The sequence below is a fragment of the Sus scrofa genome, chromosome 4, assembly GCF_000003025.6.
Source record: "Sus scrofa isolate TJ Tabasco breed Duroc chromosome 4, Sscrofa11.1, whole genome shotgun sequence".
In the NCBI taxonomy this organism is placed as follows: domain Eukaryota; kingdom Metazoa; phylum Chordata; class Mammalia; order Artiodactyla; family Suidae; genus Sus; species Sus scrofa.
In genome coordinates, this window is record NC_010446.5 from 111,415,133 (window position 1) to 111,434,578 (window position 19,446).

The 19,446-nt window shown below is 41.2% G+C and overlaps 1 protein-coding gene across 1 annotated transcript in view; it reads right to left on the reverse strand.

Moving 5' to 3' along the window:
* FAM102B (family with sequence similarity 102 member B) overlaps positions 1 to 19,446 on the reverse strand; it is a 75,559-nt gene that overhangs the window by 23,461 nt on the left and 32,652 nt on the right. Inside the window, exons 2-4 of the mRNA XM_021090109.1 lie at positions 17,754 to 17,874; positions 9,444 to 9,473; positions 3,979 to 4,095 (exon numbers count right to left, since the gene is read on the reverse strand). Coding sequence (XP_020945768.1) covers positions 3,979 to 4,095; positions 9,444 to 9,473; positions 17,754 to 17,874 — 268 coding nt within the window. The remainder of the gene's footprint in view (positions 1 to 3,978; positions 4,096 to 9,443; positions 9,474 to 17,753; positions 17,875 to 19,446) is intronic.

Consider the following 19,446-nt stretch of genomic DNA (forward strand, 5'->3'; position numbering starts at 1 on the left):
TGTAATTATAAAAGGTCTCAAGAGGAGAAGCCATGTTCTGATAATCTGTGCACCTCCACAGTCCGGTGTTACCTATTTAGAAAGTATTAAATAAAATGACTGCTGAGTTGGGTTACATCCCATGCTGAATTGCTGCTTTATAAAGAGAGAGGTTAAAAATAATTTTTAACACTCAAAACTTTTTTTTTTTTCCTTTTTTTTTTTTTTTTTTTTTTGCTATTTCTTGGACCGCTTCTGCTGCATATGGAGGTTCCCAGGCTAGGGGTCCAATCGGAGCTGTAGCCACCGGCCTACGCCAGAGCCACAGCAACGTAGGATCCGAGCCACGTCTGCAACCTACACTACAGCTCACGGCAACGCCGGATTGTTAACCCACTGAGCAAGGGCAGGGATCGAACCCGCAACCTCATGGTTCCTAGTTGGATTCGTTAACCACTGCGCCACAACGGGAACTCCAACACTCAAAACTTTTTATTTTTTTTTATTTTTTTATTTTTTATTTTTTTTTGTCTTTTTGCTATTTCTTTGGTCCACTCCCGAGGCATATGGAGGTTCCCAGGCTAGGGGTCCAATCGGAGCTGTAGCCACCGGCCTACACCAGAGCCACAGCAACGTGGGATCCGAGCCGCGTCTGCAACTTACACCACAGGTCACGGCAACGCCGGATCGTTAACCCACTGAGCAAGGGCAGGGACCGAACCCGCAACCTCATGGTTCCTAGTCGGATTCGTTAACCACTGCGCCACGACGGGAACTCCCCAAAACTTTTTAAACTGCACAAATAAGAGTGGAAAAGATGGAAACATAAAGCAAGGGCTTCACAAGGGACAATCCTGTGGGTGTTTGCTCTTCTGGTCCATTTTATCTGCCATCCCTCCCGGAGGCCTGTAGTGTTCAAGAGCCTGAAATGATCTCCTCCCGTGTGTTTGTCACGATGATGTTTGCGGGTGTGCCTGTTGCTGGCCTCCAAGAGCAGAATGTTTCTGGCCTTTGGTTTAACATTAGACCAGAAAGCATGAATAAATATATGTATCACTCATGATTTTATTCATTCAGGCAACAATTATTTTGTAAACCTTGTAATATGCCAGGCTTAGAAACATCTGATCTTCCTGACACCCCAAACTATTTAATAACCAGAAGGCCTTTCACCCACAGTAACAGGCATTTCCTCCAGAGGATCTCTATATGTGATTATCATAAAGACTTAAATGCTTAATGCAAGTCTCCACCTGCCTATTAGCAGCATCTGAAATACCTATTCTAAGAAGCTAAAGAATAAAAGTACTCAATATGTGGAGAAATCTGAACCCTCATAGACCCTGCTAATGGGAATGTGAAATGGTTCAGCCACTTTGAAAAACAGGTGGTTCTGCAAAAAAAGGTTAAATGCAGAGTTACCATGTGACCCAAGAATTCCGCTCCAAGAGTACATACTTTTGGATATATGCCCAAGAGAAATGAAAACATATGCCCATACTAAGACTCATATATGAATGGTCATCATAGTATTGTTCATAACAGCTAAAAAGTACAAACAACCCAAATGACCACTAACTGATGAATAAGTAAAATGTGATATAACCACGCAATGGAAAGCTATTTAGCCATGAAAAGGAATGAAGTACTGATACATGTTACAACATGGATGAACCTTGAAAACATTATGCTAAGTAAAAGAAGCCAGACATAAAACACTACATATTCTAGAATCCCATTTATATGAAAAGTTCAGAATAGGTAAATCCATAGACAGCAAGCAGATTAGTGGTTACCTAGGGCTGGGGGCAGGAACAGAGTTGGGGGAAAGTGGGAAGTGATTGTGACTGGACACATATGAGGTTTCTTTTCTTTCTTTCTTCTTTTTTTTTTTTTTTTTTGCTCTTTTAGGGCCGCACTGGTGGCATATGGAGGTTCCCAGGCTAGGGGGTCCAAGTGGAGCTACAGCTGCCGGCTTATGCCACAGCCACAGCAACATGGGATCTGAGCCACATCTGCGACCTACACCACAGCTCATGGCAATGCCAGATCCTTAACCCACTGAGCGAGGGCAGCAATTGAATCTGCATCCTCATGGATACTAGCTGGATTCTTAACTCGCTGAGCCACCAGAGTACCTCCCACATGTGAGGTTTCTTTTGGGGGACATGAAGATGTCCTAAAACTGATTCTGGCAATAGTTGAACACACCTAGGGAAGATACTAAAAACCATTCAACTGCATACTTTAACTGGTGAATTGGATGGTCAGTAAATTGTGCATCATAGCTCAATAAAACTTAGAAGTGCTCTATGTCCCTCTTTATCTACCAGAGGATCAGCCTGTCTCTCAAGGTGCTATGTGACTTTAACGAATGTTCTCGTCACCTTCTGGGAAGGAGGAGTTAGCATCTGAAGCACATCCACTCTGCCCTAGAGTAGACATATGTTTTTGTGTTCTGTGCGTATACTACTACAGACACATTTTGGGAAACCTACCAGGTCAAGACTTTTTGGAGAAAGTCTCTAAGAACAGCCTCCCTCTGCCTCCTAGATGCTGCTGGTATCACAGCAAGCCAACGCCACTTAGCAGCTGAAGTTCTAGGGAGGGCAGGGAAGCTGTGAGTAAGCACAGGACGCTGGTCCACAGACAAAATGATAATGCGGAGAGTCAAGAACAGTCCCCAAAAGACCTAGAAAGCTCCTTCAGTTCCTGAGAGTTCAGGTCTGGTTGTAGCTTCCCATCCTCGGGCTCTGGGAGATGTCTTTGTGTTTGAACTAAAGTTCTATTTCATATGAGCCAACCTGAGGGATTCCTATTCCGTACAACTAAAGCGTGCTGACAAAACTGCATGTGGTAGCTCCTTCGGCTCCAAGAACCGCCTGCTGGGGCAGGTACTGAGATCCCCCTTTTACAGAGGAGGAAATAGCGGGGCAGAGGTGAAGGTCTCACACAGGGCTCCAGAGAGCTAAGAACAAACACAGAGCCCCGATGCCACACTCCATGGCCCTTAAGCTCGAGAAGCCTATGGCTACTCAAAAAACTCTGGCTGAATGTTGAATGAATGAATGAACAAACAGCTAGATTACTCTTATTTGGAAATGGTGTTCTTTGTTGGACCAGAATTTAAAGTTTTGCTAACGCTTTCTGAAATGCTGCTATTCTCCAGCTGCTGACTGCCTTTTAAGAATCAGCCATAGGATCTTACTACGTTCTTCCGGGAATAATAATGATAATGGCAATAACAACAATGTTAACAGCAGTCATGATTGGAGACTCTATTAAGTGCCAGGCACAAGTCAAATGAGTTTGAAAACCGTTAGGTATAGGGTAATTGTTTGTTCACGAACTTCCGACCACTCAGTTTTCATTCAGAAGTATTTTCCTTTCTTATCATTAGATAACTCACCCTAACACGGTAACCTGACTGAAACACAGCAAAAGGTCTATCCAGTGAGTTTTGCTAGGTGCAAGCTACTTGACGTTTTCTCTACTGGTCTCCCTTAACACTCCCACCAGTTCTCTGAAGTGTGTTCCCTCTGGGTTCCCCAGAATATGTGATCTTGAAGGTGCCTGGAAATAGGAGGGCAAATGCCCAATGTGAGTTGCGCCTGCCGCTTCACTTGCTGCGAGAGAACCTGGTGACTTCTATGTATCCACCACAGCTGCGGGGGAAATCACTCTTGGGAGCTATAACCATTGTAAGGTATTCACTTATGATGCTCCTTCCGCTCCATGAGCCCTTAGGCTGCAGTGGTTGTGTGGATTCTTCCCTGAATGCTCACAGCACCACAGAGAAATACCTTAGGAACATCTGTTACTTCTCAGTGCTTCCGTGACTTGGGTAGTTTTTTCTCCCAGGTGGCGAGTGTTTCGGTGGCGTGGTCAGCTTATGCATCTCAGTATTGATTCCCGCCTTGCCCCTGACACTATACGCTTATGCTTATTTAAAGGCAGAGAATCTCATTTGTTGACATGTAAATCTGGAAACGTGCTTACTTTAAGAATGGAATTATCCTGTCTTGTATTTTTGGTATCGTAGCCTTCCAGTAAACAGCGACGAGTGGTATTTCCTGATCCAGCAAACTCTGCCAGGTTGAGATCTGCAAAGCCCAGCTATGAAAAGAAAGAGAATTATATTAATAGAATATCTGCTAGGCTTCTATCATATTCTCTTTAAAATAAACATTCAACCTATGCTCTAGCCAAGTTGTCTCAAATTTCAGTTGTTTGCAATTTTCGCCAACTGAAGAACACCTGTTCTATTCTTTGCTTAACAGGTCTTAAAAATTGGCTCACTTTTTGCAAAAATGTATTACCTGTTCTACGCCTGTCTTAAGTAATGTGGTCTTTGAAACTATAGCTTTGATTGCTAAATACATTGTTCTGTACCCATTAAAATATATAACTGTTAATGTAAAATAATGCATATTACATAACTGAAATCAGTGCAAGTAGCAGTGACGCCCACACTGCACTGCGGGAAATACTAGTAGGTCGATCACGGCCACGTGCACACGCAGGAAACGGATTCGACGCCCCTTTCCCTGCTCTGGTCTGTTCCCAGTTAACCACTGGTGACTGCAGACAGTCATAGGTTGTCAAGTTCTCAGTCTCCACCCCACAACGAAATGATGTAAGTATTTCACACACTTTGTTTGGCACAGGTTCCTCCCCCTTAAGCTGAGTTGCTCTTTAGGAAGTCGTCTTCCCCCACTTCCCCACACCAACCTTCTCTGCTGTTACCCAGAAGCTCAGCTCAAACCCACTCCTTCCTCTCACTACTACACAGGTTTGGTCCCCATTTTCTTTTTTTTTCTTTTTTTTTTTGTCTTTTTGCCTTTTCTAGGGCCGCTTCCGCGGCATATGGAGATTCCCAGGCTTGGGGTTTTAATCGGAGCCGTAGCCACCGGCCTATACCAGAGCCACAGCAACGCAGGATCCGAGCCGCGTCTGCGACCTACACCACAGCTCACGGCAATGCCGGATGGTCAACCCACTGAGCGAGGCCAGGGATCGAACCCGCAACCTCATGGTTCCTAGTCGGATTCGTTAACCACTGCGCCACGACGGGAACTCCATGGTCCCCATTTTCTGATGCTACCAAAGATTCCTTCCTTTGATGTTGCTCAACCCTATTTCTCATTTCCAAGTGGTACAAAAACCCATCCTCCTGCTTACTATTATTTTTTGCTTTTTAGGGCCACACCCACAGTATGTGGAAGCTTCCAGGCTAGGGGTCAAACTGGAGCTAGAGCTGCCGGCCTACACCACAGCCACAGCAATGCAGGAACCCAACCCACTGAGCAAGGCCAGGAATGGAACCCGCATCCGCATGGATACTAGTTGGATTTGTTTCCACTGCACCACAATAGGAACTCCCATTATCTTTGGAACAACGGAGTCTATTTTTCATGACTAATTAAAAGTCATGTAAAAGTTTTTTGGTTTTACCCATGGCATGTGGAAGTTCCTGGACCAGGGATGGAACCTGCACCACAGCAGCAACCTCAGCGACAGTAGTGACAACACCAGATTCTTAACTCACTGAGGCACCAGGGAACTCTGTATACAGTCTTTTAATTACAAAAAATGTTTTGAGCTTGCAATTAATTAAGCACTTCTCCCTGAATATATAATAAAAAGTATCATACACTTCAAACCCTGCTGTGACTTTAAGTTGCCTGCTTTAATGCTTTAAAACCTGCAGTGGGCATATACGAATGGCATTCCAGAGGAGGATTTTAATCGTAGGCTGGAGCATTATTTTAGCGGTTTTTAATTGGTACACAAAGAATGAAGAAGAAGAACTGAGGAGACCAGTTGAAGGGCCATGAGCGCCAAAGGCAGGAGGTCAGGAACACAGCAAACTACAGGTAACAGCTACCTCTTCTCTGCATGGCTGCTCTAGTCTTACTGCCTCTTAGGGGCCCAGAAATCAGCAGAAAAGCCTGGACACGCCCTGGGCAAAGCCACGTCCAAATGAACCCGTGAAGACTCCTGTGGCTCTGTGATCAGGCATCATCCACACGCCCTATTTCATACCTTATCCTTTCTCTCGGAACCTCCAACATCTTTTCCATCCGCACTCTTTGCTGAAGCTCTACTTCCTATGACACTTGGAAATAAAAGCAATCCAAAGAGCACTCAACTTCTACAAGCCCTCACAGCCAGCCACGTGTGCTCACCTGCCTGCATCTGTGGTCCCGCATTCGCCTTCCCATTTACTCAGTGAGCTGGCTGTGCCCTCATCTGGGGCCAAGTGCTCTCCTCTCACCCATTCAAGTTCACTGCTTCAGGAATTCGCCCCTCTCTACTGCACCACTCCCATCAGCGCGCACACGTACTGGACTTTCTCCCATCTTAATGGACAAAAGAAAACAAACCTCACCCTGCATCCCTCTCCAGTCTACTGTACCATTTCTTCTGCTCCTCTTTGGAGCAAAACTCCTTGAGCGACTTGTCTCTGTTTGACAGTCTCTGGCGCCTCTGCCCATGGCTACCTCGGCAGCTTCATGTCCCCCTTTTCTCCTTATTTACTCTTCCAGCCACAAAGTTGCTTTCCTTGCTGATGCCAAGACCAGCTTGAGGCCTTCAGCACTTCCTGTTCTTCTGCCGGAGACATTCTCTTTCAGATCTTCTTCGGCTTCTTCCTCACTCCACTCAGATCTATGTGCACATGTCATCTCCCTGACCATTCTAAAACATGCCTGCCTCCTCCCTCCCCTTCCCTCTGGCTGTCACCCTCTACCCCTTATCTGCTTTCTTTTTCTTTTTTTGATTTTTAGAGCTGCACCCATGGCATATGGAGGTTCCCAGGCTAGAGGTCGAATTGGAGCTACGGCTGTCAGCCTACACCACAGCCACAGCAACGCGGGATCCTTAACCCACTGGGTGAGGCCAGGGATCGAACCCACCACCTCATGGTTCCTAGTTGGAGTTGTTTCCATTGTGCCACGAAGGGAACTCCCGCTTTATTTTTCTTTGTAGTTTCCATCACATCATGCACATCCCCTTTCATATTTATTTGTTTATGGTCTGTCTCCCTCCTTCAACCCTCCATTAGAATGTGTGCCCCGGAAAGGTACAGATTTTTGAAGATATTGTTCACTGCCGTATCACTAGTACTTAGAATAGTGTCAGGAACAATGTTTGGCACACGGCAGGCAATTAATGCACATGTTTTTGAATAAGAAATAGCCCTTTGGCTTATCATCCACTGTTGGAATGTTACTGTTACAGTGTTAACTAAACAAAACACAAGTTTAAAGAAAAAGAATCTGGTCATTAAGAAAGCATTAAGGTCATTTACTGGGTAACTTTTATGTGCCAGACCCTATTCTAGATACTGGAAACCAGTGATGAACAGGACAGAGGAGAACTGTCTTGAAAGAGTTTACATTCCACCGTGGTACGAGAGAGTCCATATTTCTTTATGATTTTCTCTTTGGCGTCACTGAGATAACTGTCTCATTAAAATGGCACATATACATACACATTCTAGGTATCTCTGTGGTGGGTCTTCCTTCAGCTGGCAATTCATTTTGAGCATCTTCATTCCAGATAATGTTAGGCACTAGGAATATAACTCATTCCTATTCTCGGGGAGCTCATAGTTCCTCTTTTTTTTTTTTTTTCTCTGCACCTGTGGCATGAGGAAGTTCCTGGGCCAGGGATCAAAGCCATGCTGCAGCAGCGACCCAAGCCACTGCCGTGACAATGCTGGACCCTTAACCTGCTGCACCACAAGGGAACTCTGGGGAACTCAAGGGAAGACAGAAAAGGAAACATATTCCTATGAAAAAGAATAAGGGCTGTAATGGAGGAAGGCACAATTACAAGAAAGAGAGGAAAAGAAAATTTCTCAGTGAGGAGGGATGACTAAGCTGAGGTTTTCATGATTCATAAGAAGCACACACATGGCAGAAAATATCAAGTCACAAGGCAACGAGACTAAACAGCACGACACACTCGAGGAAGTTTCTGAGACAGTATGTCCGAAGCACAAGGCTGAGTGTGTGCATGTGTGTGCAGGTGCAGATATGATTTACCCACCAAGATGGTCTAATATGCTAGGTCAAGGACTTCTCATTTCATTTTCCTTTACAGGCAATAGAGAGCAGCTGAAGGGCTAAAAGTAGGGAAAGCATAGGATTATTTCTGAATTTTAGAACGATCACCCTGGCAATAACACAGGGAATGAACTGGAAGGAGACAATAGAGGCAGAGAACAAGATAGGAGGCCAATGCAGATTTTATGGTTTCAAAGCTTTTTAGAAAGGAGAAATCAAGATGTGTCAATCACAGCAGACCCTGTTTTTTTGCCTACCCACCATTCAAAGCCCCGATATTCCTTGCTAGCAAGTCCTGATTTTATTCAAGTGTCCAGTCTTAGCTCATCCAGGTGCACAAGGAAAGTAAGCCAAGCTTTTGCTGACTGTTAAACTGTAATTAGTCTAAGTTAACTGTGGCAATCCATTCCTACCGCCCACGACTAGTTTAGGAGTAGGCGTATGACCCAGTTGTGGCCAGTCAAAGGTACTGGGAAATCCTCTGGGGGGCATCTAGGAAAAGTTTTCTCACTCAAAAAAAAGTCACACATGGAGAATCAGCTGGGTTTTGTCATATGTTAACACTTGAGCAGCCAGTCACCCAGAGACTAAAGACCAAACCATCACAGAAAGAATGTAAGAAGACAAAGAGAAAAGTGACATGGGTTCTTGATGATGTTTTTAGTCAGTGGATTAACCAGTCCTGGAGTAGCTCTATCTCATATTTTTAGCTCTATCTCATATCTACTTGCTTTACGAGATGGAAAAAAAATCTCTTAGGTGAGGAGAGTTTCCTGTGACTTGTAGCAAAGAGCATCCTAACTGACATTGCGAGCAACTAGTTTATGGAGTTAGGTAGATTTGATGGTTGAAACCAGGGCCCTGGTTCTCGGCTTAGATGACTGGATTGATGGAAAGACCATCACAGAGACTGGAAATAAAACAGGGTATGTGGGTATCAGGTGGTATTAACTACTGGTTCCTTCTATACAGCAAAAAAGTGAGCACACTTACTGGTAATTCCACATAGCTAGTAAAAGTATAAAGGACAGTGTTGATCATGTCTATACAGAGTGCTAAGGGAGCCCAGAGGGGGGTCCCGCTCCACTGGGGGTTGGGGGGACTGAAATACGTCCCAAGGGAGACTGAATCTACAGCCACTATTGTTTAATGCAAACCAGAGATCATCTCCCAGTAAGGAAGCTGAAACTTGGGAATAACATCCCATAATCAGCATTTAGAAAGAATGGGCCTATAATTAATTGTATTCAACAATTCACTCTCCAAGTTGTTATATTTAAAAACAGCCAAACTTGAACAGCAACTAGAAAAGCAAACCATTTCATTTTTAAGCTTATAAATAGCAATGAGTGATATTACAAAGTCCAAAAGAGTTAAAGAAAACAGACTTACCTTTGCATAAGCTTTTCCACCTTTTAATTCCTGCCAAAGATAGAAAACACTATAAGGCTATCACACAGTTAAAGATTTAAAATTATATATATGCCAAATAATTCTGAAGTAGACATTTACATGCTGGCAAATATAGACTAATATTCTGATGATCTCACATCCAACTATTTGGATGCCCCCTCTCCAGCAAATGACCAGAATTTTAAAAATTATTATTAGCATCTCAAAAATGGTGAGAAGATAAGCTAATATTTAATCCATTTGCTGAGGAATAAATTGCCAAAAAGTATCCTGGACACATTGCAAGAACCTGAATCACCAAAGAAAGGTTAAATTACTTAGTTAAGCACATTAATAATCCATTGTACAAAGATTTCAACAAGAGTGGAAACCCTCATCCTATAGAGAATCACTGCTATCAATTTTTAGGAATTGTCCAAAAGATGTGTATATATGTACATGTATGTACATACACATATATAACATGCATGCATGTGTACACACACACACACACACACACACACACACACACACTCTCCCCCTTTACTCGAATGATAGCACACTATACATACTATGCTCTATCTTACTTTTTTCCACTTAACATACATAGCCTTGTTCCGTGGTAGTGGAGTAGAAACTCTCGCATTGCTTACCTAATATGAGTAAGACTGGCAAAAGTGAAAAAATAAGAAAAAATACTATTTCTTAACATTTTACTTTAAAATATATAACTACATTAATGTGCTAAATCTCTGGATTTAGGACATCACAAAGATGCGAGAATTAAGTGTAAAACACTTAGAATATGGACTAGCACACTGTATATGTACTTTGTATTGTTTGCCATGAAAATAAGGGCCAAATTTTCCTCTCCTCACTCACTTTTAAAACTGTGTTTGCTGAAGGGAGTTGTCTCATCTTTCATAAACCAGATATGTAATGCATTACCTACCATTTTCATCTTTAAAGAGGTGAATTTAAATAAGTTGAGACATAATCCATTGTTCATGAGTATTTGCTGTCCCTGCCCCATTGGTCAGGCTGTGGCCATGCTGCCAGATCTACCCTGTTACGAATGTAGGTCATTGTTACATCCTTTTTTTTTTTTTTTTTTTTCTTTTTTTGGTCGCACCCATGGCACATGGAAGTTCCTGGGTCAGGGATTGAATCTGAGCTGCAGCTGAGGCCAATGCCAGACCCTAACCCAAGACGCCGATCCTTAACCCACTGCACCACAGCGGGGACTCCCACTGTTATATCCTTAATAGCATCTTTCATTAAACAAAGCAGAACAAACCTTTCTCCAGATGACCCCTGTCTCTACTAACTCTTTTCTTTGCTCCCCTCTACAGCCAAACACTTCAGAAGACTTATCAAAATTTGCTGTAACCCACTCTCTAGTCAGTCTACTCTAATTGGGCTTTTGCCCTCATTTTCCCTCTGCAGTGGCTCCTAGGATTACCCACCATCTCCACTGTCATCAAAGCCAAGGGCTTTGTATTCATCTTACTTAATTTCACAGTAGGATTTGACAGGCCTAGCCGCTCTGCTTCCTTTCTCATACCATTTTTTTTTTTGTCTCTAAACTTCCATCGTGTCATAGTTGCCTAGTTTTAGTCCTAGTTCACTGGCTGCTCCTCTGTCTTGCAGGGCCCACTCCTTTACTCAACCTCTGTGGGAAGAATGGGCGGTGTACCCCAACCATCCACACTGCCCCCCTCCATAAGAGAATCCTCTATTTTTAGTCAGGTGTTGGCTACCCCAAATAAAGTAACTGACTACATTTTCCACTTTCTTTTTGTACTATGATAGTGTGACTAAGAGCTGGCCAAAAGTCATTGTCACTGCTGTGGGTTTGGTCACGGCTGTGGTGTGGGTTTGATCCCTGGCCGTGGAAGCTCTGCATGCTTCGGGTATGCACACACACAAAAAAGTCTGGCCAAAAGTATATATAAGAAGTGATATATATGAATTCTTGCTCCTTTCCTGTACCTGCTAGGTAATTCTATACCATCTCCAAGGGTTTGGTCTAGAGCCTCTTTGTCGTTTCTGGCTATATTTTCTCCCTGGCTTATCCCGTTTGAGTCTACGGTTTTAAATAAATATTGTATACTGATGACTCTCAAATCTTTATCTCTAGTCTGAACTTCTTCCCTAAGTTCCAGATTAGTATTTTAAATGCCTAAATAACATGTCCACCTGAGGTTTCATAGACACCTCAAATTTAATATGGCCAAAACAGGCCTACTGATCTCTAATTATCTACCTCTGAAACTATTCCACTTTGAGTCTTAAAGAGCACAACCACCTTCCTATATGTGCAGGCAAAAGGTCTAAGAGTTATTCTCAATTCCTTTTTCTTCATTCGCCATATGAAATCCATTAGTTGGGGGGGGGGGTCTGCCTTCAAAACACACCCTGAATCATACTGCCTCTACTGTTAGAACTCCATGCCAAAATATAACGATTCCTCACCTGAAGTATCCCAACCCAAGTGGTCTCTGCAATTCATCCTCCACATAGGAGCAAAAGTGATCTTATAAGATCATTAAAATCTTCAAACTGATTCCAAATAATATTGCAATAAAATCTAAACTCCTATAAGGACCTACCTGATCCAATGTTTCTAAGAACTTCCCTATGTTTTCCATGTTCCACCCAGGAGGGTCTTCTATCTTAAAACATGCCAGATTTGGAGTTACCCTGCAGTGCAGTGGGTTAAGAATCAGATTGCAGCAGCTCAGGAAGTGCAGGTTCAATCCCCGGGCCCAGTGCAGTGGGTTAAGGCATCTGGCATTGCCACAGCTGCAGCTTGGATTCAACCCCTGCCCTGGGAACTTTCGTATACTGCTTGTGCAGCCGTAAACAACAACGATAGCAACGACAACAAAAACATTCCAGATTTGCTGTTTATCCTGCATAAGATTCATAGCACTTTTGAATCTGTGGCTCAATATCTTTCATCAGTTTTAGAAGATTCTCAGCTACAATCTCTCATCTCTCCTTCTAGGGCCCAATTACATATACGTCGGCCTTTTACACTGCTTCCCATGCCTACACTCTGTTTTGTGTATTCCACCCTTTTCCTCTCTGTGATTTTAGTCTGGATATTTTCTTCTGTCTTATTTCTCAAAGCTTTCTTCAGTTGTGACAAACTGCTATTAAATACATCTGCTGAGATTCAGTTTCATCTACTCAGCTTTTAGTTATATTGTATTTATCAGTTCTAAAATTCTAGCTGATCTTTTAAATAGTTTCTAGTTCTCTAATTTCCCATATTGTTCACTAATTACAATTATTGTAAAAAGTTTGTCTTAGACCTTCTCCAAACCTGAGTGTTCCATGAGTCTGTTTTGTTTTTGGCTGTACCTGCTGCACGTGAAAGTTCCTGGGCCAGCGATCAAACCCACACCACAGCAGTGACCCAAGCTACTGCAGTGACAATACCTTAACCCACTGTGCCACAAGAGAATGCCCACGAGTCTGTTTTTAGTACATATTTTTCCTTTTGATTATGTAGACATGTCTTTCAGTATGCTTTGTAAATTTTGTGCATGATCAATTGAAGAAATAATTTTAGGCTCAGAATAATGTTCTCCTCCTCCAGAAAAGATATACATTTGCCTCTGGTAAGTAGTAAGGTCAGGTGATTGAGCTGATTGGAGGCTGAGTTTCAGTCCTTGTAAGGGTCAATCTATAGCCACTATACTTCTCCTTCTATGCTGAAACTCTTAGGGAATTCCAACAAAAAGCCTGAGGTATTTACCAAGGCTCCTTCTTCAGGTGGGCCCTAGACTCCATTTTTGTCCCTTTAGTCCTGCAAAACTGCCAGAATCTCAGCTCAGCTTCTATCTCTTCATCCCTGCTTCTGGCTCAGCTCCTTAGCAACTGCTTACAATTTAGCCAATGCTTTGAGGGTAAAAGCAATGCCAAATGTCAGGCTCATCTCTTTACGCTTCCCTTGTCTATGATTCTAAGCCTCTTCCTATTGCCTTGGCAGCTTCTGATGCCTTGAAGCAGCTATTTTTAATATTTTCCCTAGCTTTTCCGGTTGTTGTCAGAGGGAAGTATCGTCTGTAACAAGCTGGTCCATTAGTTTCAGAAGCATAAAATCCTAGGTTTATTATAATCTCAGGGCCTGTTATGAATTGTGCTGCTTCAAAAGATATGTTGAAATCTTAACCTGTAGTACTTCAGAATATGACCCTATTTGTAAAGAGAGTCTTTACATAGACAATCGTTAAAATGAAGTCTTACTCCAATATGATTAGCGTCTTTAAAAAAAGGGAAATTTGAATACAGACAGACATGCACAAAGAGAAGATGATATAAAGACACAAAGGGAGAAGACAGTATGTAACTGGAATGATATGTATCCAAAAGTCAAGGAAGGCCTTAGGCTAGTAGGAAACTAGGAGAAAGGCATGGAACAGTTTCTCCCCTAGCTCCTGCAGAGGGAGCATGGCCCTGCTGTCATCTTGATTTTGGACTTCTGGCCTCCAGTATAAGACAATATATTTCTGTTGTCTTAAGCCAGTCAGCTTGTGGTGCTTTGTTACAGCAGCCCTAGCAAACTAACAAAGGGCCTTTTTACTTTCAGGTTTGTGATGGTTAATTTTATGAGTCAACTTGACTGGGCCATGGGGTGTCCAGATAATTTGGTTAAACATTATTTCTCAGTGTGTCTGTGAGGGTGTTTCTTGATGAGATGCACACTTGAATTGGTTGACCGAGTAAAGCAGACTGTTCTCCCCATGTGAGTGGGCATCACCTCATCTGCTGAGGACATGAATATCAGAAATAGACAGAGAAAGGCTGAATTCTCCGTTTGAGCCAAGACATGGTCTTCTTCTGCCCTCACACTAGGCCTTGGGCCTTTGAACTTGGACTGGGACTTATAACATTGGTTCTTCTGGTTCTTAAGGCTTTAGACTCCAGACTACACCACCGGCTCTCCAGGGTCCCCAACTTGCAGATGACAAATTGTGGCAATTCCCAGCCTCCATAATTGTGTAATCAATTTCTTATAGGAAATCTTATATATAATTCTATTGAATACACTATATTGAATATACTATAGAGCATAGATTATATATTTGATATTCATATACATGAATATATATATATATATTCCGTTTCTCTGCATTGCTGACTAATGTAATGACCTACTCCTTTAGACTAGCCTTTCCCTAGATCTTTAACATGGGTGCCTCCCCTTTATTTATTTATTTTTTGTCTTTTGTCTAGTTAGGATTATACTGGTGGCACATGGAGGTTCCTAGGCTAGGGGTCCAATCGGAGCTGTAGCCACCGGTCTACATCTTAATGCACTAAGCAAGGTCAGGGATCGAACCTACGTCCTCATGGATACTAGCTGAGTTCATTAACCACTGAGCCATGATGGGAACTCCTGGGCGCCTCCCCTTTAAATGTTACCTTTCAGAAAAGTTATCACTGATGCTTCCTCCAATTTTCTAGAACAATCTCTCTCCCTAAGTTATTTTCTATCTCTTCAATGTATTTTATAACATAACACTTATCACTCTCCAAATAATCTTATTTGTTTACATGCTAAGTCTCTGCATTCCTACCACTCTCTGCTCATTTGCAACCAGTTCCTGTCCTTGGCAGCAGGAACTCCCTCCAGGTCACCACTGTCTTTTCAGGGCCTTAGATAGTACCTGGCACATTATAGGCATTCACATACTTATATACTTATTCACTGGTAACAGATGGCTTCCCTATGTCCTAAGCAACAGAGTACATTATCAAACTTTTTTTTTTTTTTTTTTTTTGGTCTTTTTAGGGCTGCACCAGTGGCATACAGAGGTTCCCAGGTTAGGGTCAAATTGGAGCTGTAGCCGCTGGCCTACACCACAGCCACAGCAACTCCAGATCTGAGCCGTGTCTGTGACCTACGCCACAGCTCATGGCAATGCCAGACCCTTAACCCACTGAGCGAGGCCAGGGATTGAACTTGCATTCTCATGGATACTACTCAGATTTGTTTCCGCTGAGCCACAGTGGGAACTCCCACATTATCAAACTTTTTAATCTTTGTCAAACTTATAGGTAAAAAAGGGAATCTTATTTGTAATTTTAACATATATGAGACTAACTTATATGTTTAAAAGCTATGTACATTTTCCTTTTTGTGAAATGTATATTCTGTCCCTTGCCTATTTTTTTTAAAACAGATCTTCATCTTTTTCTTATTTATTTATTTGAAGATATTCTTTCTATACTAAGGAAATTAGTCCTCTGACATAATTTGCAGATATTTCCCAATTAATAACTTTGCTTAAGGTATTTTTTTGCAATGCAGAAACTGTTTACACAGCTGAGTTTTTTAATGGCTGGGGTCCATATATAGTTGAGTTTTATGATTTTTCTTTATGGGTTCTTTCTTTTATGTAATAGTTAGACAGGATAAGGTAGAGTAAGCTCAGTAAATACTTCCATTTACCAAGCATGGCAAGAGAATGCTAGGTTCATATACATCTATTCTTTCCTTCTTTAATGTTGGAATCTGATAGCCACTCTTCCAGTTTGGTGTGGCCAGGTAGCTAAGTTATAACCAGTGCGACATGAGCAAAAGCTATGGCCATCACTTTTGAGTCACGCCCTAAAAAGGAATGCATTTGTTTTCTGTGGCTTTTTCTATTTTCTCGTGGGTAGAGAGACAACGGTACTATAGCAACTTACTTGGATCTAAAAATGGGCACCATATGGGGAAGATGGCAGAGCTGCTCTACCAGCCAGGGACCCCTGGGCAATTACTCAAGAGAGACATACATTTCTGTTTTGTTTAAGTCACTGCATATTTGAGTCTCTGTTTCAGCAGCTTATTATATATGCCTTAACAAATATACCAAACCACTATTGTCTGAGGAACTGGTTTAACTCAGATGGACAGGTCTACCTTAAACAGCAGGAAAAAAAAGATAGTGAGTTGTGTTTTACTATAACTTGGTTTCATATTTTCTTTTTCTTAAAATCCAAAGACTGACAGATCATGTTTCAAAAAATCATGATTTAAAATCCATTTAGAAAAAGTTTCAATGTAAAAGCCACAGCAGGAATTGAGGTAGGAAGGGAAGAAGGTAGGCTAATTTACTTTTATCTTAGTGAATCCTAATAACTCCATGTGGAAGTTATTGCATCCTTATTTGGAAAAGGAAACTGATTTTTTTAAAAGTTAGGGGAATTGCCTAGGGCTTCGCAGTTAAAAAACAGCAAATACGGGATTCAAACCCGGGTCAACATGATGCCATAAACACGATCGCTGCACCATACTTCCCTCAAGGAAGGCTCCTTTCCATTATTGCTGCTCCAAATGACTGTTTTAGACATCTATTTTTATTAAAGCCTATAAAATGTACACATGTACTTGAGTAATATTTTAACTGAGCAGATTAAGCAATATAAGAGAAGTTAAAATATAGCTACAGATATCAGAGCGCTATCAGTTCACTCAAAAAGCAGAAGAAAAAAGCTAAAAATACAACTTTTTACCGGATACAGAAGGATGCCAAAGAAAAAGCATGAGGCAAGGGATTCTTGCTTTTCATTCTAAATACTTCTCTACTTAATTTTACAACATGTATGCGTATTACTTTGGTAATTTAAAAAATGTTTATAAAATAAAACATAAAGTTTACATTTTAAGGCCAGGAGTTTAATTCACCAGCAGTAGTTTCCTAATGATTTTCTCTTTCTCACCCAAAAAAGGCAGGATCATAGACTCATTAAGCTGAACCAATCTGAGACGGCTATTTTTGTAGATAATTGGTATTATGCCTCAACCTGATATATGAAAAGGAAATCTATAAAAACAAAAAAAAGAAAACAAGTCCTTAGAAAAATGTGAGCCTGAATTCTTACTTTGCTGTTTATTAGCTCTGTGACTTTGCACAAGTAACAACCTCTCTGAGCCTGTTTTCCTGAAAATGGAAAAAACAACACCATTTTCAGGGTTGTTTTTAGACACAAAATAGGTAAAAGTCCCTAAAAACAATGCATAACAAATACAAATTGAATGGCAGGATACAGACATATATAGCCCCCAAACTAATACAATCAGATTAATACTTATATGTATAGCGAGGATGAGATGAAGGTTCTTGTTATGTTTTAATTTGTAACTTCATATTCTTCACATTTGTCACCGTAATTTAAATTACTGCGACAAGTATGAAGTGAAATCGTGTATAAGCTCTAACAATAAAGTAGAGCTAAATAAAGTGAGTCAGTGATTATGGAACTAATTATGGTTTCTGAAAGGGGAGAAGTAATGGGCTATTTTTATACCTTCCTCACAGATACTCTGTAGATACAAGGATCCAGGATGCCTGTGGCGGCACTTGCACTCATTTTGCACATAAATGAGAACTTCTTTTTCCAGTGAACACAGTTTGCTTGCACCACCTCCCTGAAGGGGAAACAAAAACAAAACAAAACAAAAACAACGGTTAATATCTATTATTGACAACATGTTAAAAAGCACATTCTTTCACTCAGGTCTGTAATGCAAACATGATATATTAAAAGCCAGGGTCTGGAAACAGTGAGACATGGAGAAAACAAAGTCCTAACAATGTGATATGAAAATCTTTAGAAGGTTTTAATTAGCCATGGGAAACTGAAAAAAAGTGAGTTTACTTACCTACCAATTTAGTCAATACAAATGACACTTCATTCACTCAACACACGTTTGTTTACATACACTAGGAGTGATAAGTATGTGCTGGGTGATTAAAATGTGAAGATGAGAATGATAGTATTTCTAACCTTGTGGGGCTTATAGTTTATAGTTAGTGTAAGAGACAAAACATAAAAAATACTCATTCTAAAATGAACTACGGTCACGATTTCACTCCTATTCCAGTCATAAGAGCAATGGCAGCTACCACTTATGGAGTGTTTATCACACGCTACTTTTTAAAAAATTTTACTGGAGTACAGTTGACTTACAATGTTGTGTTAGCTTAAGGTATACATCAAAGTGAATCAGTTACACACACACATATATCCATTACTTTTCAGATTCTTTTCCTATATAAGTTATTACAGAATATTGACTAGATTTCCCTGTGCTATACAGTTGGTCCTTGTTAGTTACATATTTTATATACAGTAGTGTGTATATGTTAATCCCAAACTCCTGATTAATCCTTCCTCCCAATGTTTCCCCTTTGGTAACCATAAATTTGATTTTGAAATCTGTGAGTCTATTTGTAAATCAGTTCTTCTGTGTCATTTTTAAATTAGATTCCACATATAAGTGATACCGTATGATATCTTTCTCTGACTTACTTCACTTAGTATGATAATCTCTAGATCCATCCATGTTGCTGCAAATGGCATTTCGTTCTACCACATGCTACTTAATCTCACAACTACCCTAGGAAGTAGCTGGCATTATTCTCACTTTATAGGTAAAGACAATGAAGCACAAGAAGAGATGCTAACTCAAGGTCATTTAGGTAGGAAGTAGCACAACTAGCATTCAAGCCAGGCTTGTTTAACACAAAGGCCCATTTGCCTATTTCTTCCAACAATGCTGTTCTTTCAAGTTTTCAGGCCTTTGCACATGCTATTCCCTTTACTATTCTCTTAGAAAAGAAAGGTAATTATTTCTCTAACAGGGGAAGAAGAGAAAGCCAGGGGGCAAAAATAAAGATAAAGCTGCAGAAAGCAAAAGGGAAAGGCAAGAGAGCTCGGGTTAAAGAGTTTTCATTTTCTTAGGAAAGGAACAGGTGAGGTTACTGTAGGATGACAGCAAATTCTGGACGGGCTCTAAGTTCAGATGAAGGTTGAGGAGAGTGGATGTGACAGGGAGCCAACTTGTAGCTGCCTCAGTGAATAAAATGAATTTGTATCGGGACCAATCAGGTTTTTTTTTTACAGATTTCTCCATCAACGCACAGAAATCCTAGAACAAGAAGTACAAAGACAAATATAATGTAAAAAACCAAGTATGTGTTTGCATGTGCATGTTTGT